The sequence below is a fragment of the Myotis davidii genome, unplaced genomic scaffold (assembly GCF_000327345.1).
Source record: "Myotis davidii unplaced genomic scaffold, ASM32734v1 scaffold181, whole genome shotgun sequence".
Classification (NCBI taxonomy): Eukaryota; Metazoa; Chordata; class Mammalia; order Chiroptera; family Vespertilionidae; genus Myotis; species Myotis davidii.
In genome coordinates this window covers 2913420-2915346 of record NW_006291504.1, presented here as the reverse complement: position 1 = coordinate 2915346, position 1927 = coordinate 2913420, and the positions used below count along the sequence as shown (strand labels likewise).

The 1927-nt window shown below is 63.4% G+C and overlaps 1 protein-coding gene across 1 annotated transcript in view; it reads right to left on the bottom strand.

The window, feature by feature from the left end:
* LOC102773821 (multidrug resistance-associated protein 9-like) overlaps window positions 1-1927 on the bottom strand; it is a 9298-nt gene that overhangs the window by 467 nt on the left and 6904 nt on the right. Inside the window, exons 7-9 of the mRNA XM_015564696.1 lie at window positions 1497-1686; window positions 933-1078; window positions 5-73 (exon numbers count right to left, since the gene is read on the bottom strand). Coding sequence (XP_015420182.1) covers window positions 5-73; window positions 933-1078; window positions 1497-1686 — 405 coding nt within the window. The remainder of the gene's footprint in view (window positions 1-4; window positions 74-932; window positions 1079-1496; window positions 1687-1927) is intronic.

Sequence of the window (1927 nt, the reverse complement as noted above, 5' to 3'; positions counted from 1 at the left end):
TCGCATGAACGTTCGCTCCAGCACCTGCCAGAGCATCTCGTCCGTGTGCCTCTCGAAGGGGTCCAGGTTGAACCTGCGAAGGAACGGAGAGGCCTGGGGAGCAGGCTCCGGAGGCGGGGGGGCGGGGGGCAGGAGGCAGTCAGGGTCCAGCGGCTCTGGGGCAGGGCTCACTTAGCCCCAGCGATGGCCCATCAAACACCAACCTCCGGCCAAGAGACCCGGGACCCACAGAGCCCACCAAGGGGGTGTGAGAGTGGTCTGGCCCCAGCCCCAGCGAGATCGACCTTCTGCAGATTCTCAACAGACAGGAAGGGGAGGGAGCATTGCATCCACTGCCTACAGTCCCGGGCTGCCAGAGGCGGGCAGCCCATTTGTGGGTGGGAGTCTGCGCAGGGAATGTGTTTCCATACAACGCTAAGTGTGGCCGCTGCGCTCAGGGGGCGAGACGTCCCTCTCAGGAGAGGGTCGGGGCTCGCAGGACCAAGAGAGGGGCCAGCTGAGCCTGCACGCCGGCCAGAACCCGCAGAAGCTGCCACTTGCTGTGCTTGTCCGGGAACTTCATGCTGACACAGTTCCGGGTGGATAACCGCTGTGTTAGTGCCCGGACCGGGACTCCTCAGAGTGGCTGTTGCTAACCCTGACAGGACGCTGAGCTGCAGGCATGAGCCAGGATTCTGCTCACCGCGTGTAAGCGTCCTGCTTGCTAGCGATGGGTCTGTAAACTACACGTCACGTTCAGGGCGCTGGTTCGCGGCTCCTCCCAGGCCTCCCTGGGGAGCCGGTGCCAGCCCCTGGGCACGCTACTCCCCCGGGCAGAGCAGCCTGGCCGGCTGGCCTCGCCATGGGCGCCTCCCACAGTTCCTTGCGGTCTGATTTCACTCTCGGAAAATAGGGATGCACAGCGATCCAAACAGCTACCTTACTGTACCTACAAACAGCACGGGGTCCTGGGGGATGGCCGTCAGCCTGGTCCTGAGGTCCTCCAGCCCCACCGAGCGGATGTCCACCCCGTCGATGAGGATGGTGCCGCCCGCTGGCTCCACCAGGCGGAACAGGGCCATTCCCAGTGACGACTTCCCTGGGGACGGGGACAACAGGTCACACACCGGGTTATACTCCCATCGTGTCCAAGTATCTAGTCTGGGCGTCTTTCAGGCAGGGAACCGCAGTGAGGGTGCGCAGCCAGAAACTGCCCACGCCCGGGTCAGTGGTGCCCCAACATGGCTGACCGCCCCACATGGCTATCCTGCCCACACGGCTGAGCGCCCCTGCCGCGGTGGCTGTACGCACAGCTCCTCCTCTGGGTCTCGTTTCTCCAGAATGGTCCTCATGTAATTAATTCAAAAACTGGTGTGTGTTTGCTTCCAACTCCACACGCCCATCCTACCGGGAACCGTATTTTCAGTAGAGACCTGAGGGGAGCCCGGCCCATCTGCGGCTGGGGCGCCGCCGCACGTGCAGGGACCGACCTGGAAGTGGGCGGAGCCTGTCCTCACCAGAGCCTGTTCTTCCCACGATGCCCACCGTCTGCCCGCTCCGGATGTGCAGGTCAAGCCCGTCGAGGACGAGGGGCGTGCCGTCCCTGTACCGCATCCGATAGTCTCGGAACGTGATCTCCCCGCGGCTGGGCCAGTCCTGGGGACAGGGTCCCGCTGGGAGGGGCTGGGCGCTTTCAGGAGCACAGGTCTGTAAAGCGGGGACCATGACAGTTAATACACGCCTTCGCTTTTCCATTCGTTCCTCCATTCGTTCCTCCATTCGTTCGCACGGTTCCAGGTACGGGAGTTCACGGCCGACTCTGTCAATAAGGGCCCGGCACTCCCGAAGCTCCCCTTCCCGTGGGAACGAGGTGATGAGGAGGAAAGGACACAGCACGAAGACAGAACAGGCGTGTAATGGCGTGTAGGATGCGCGCTCCAGCAGGGGG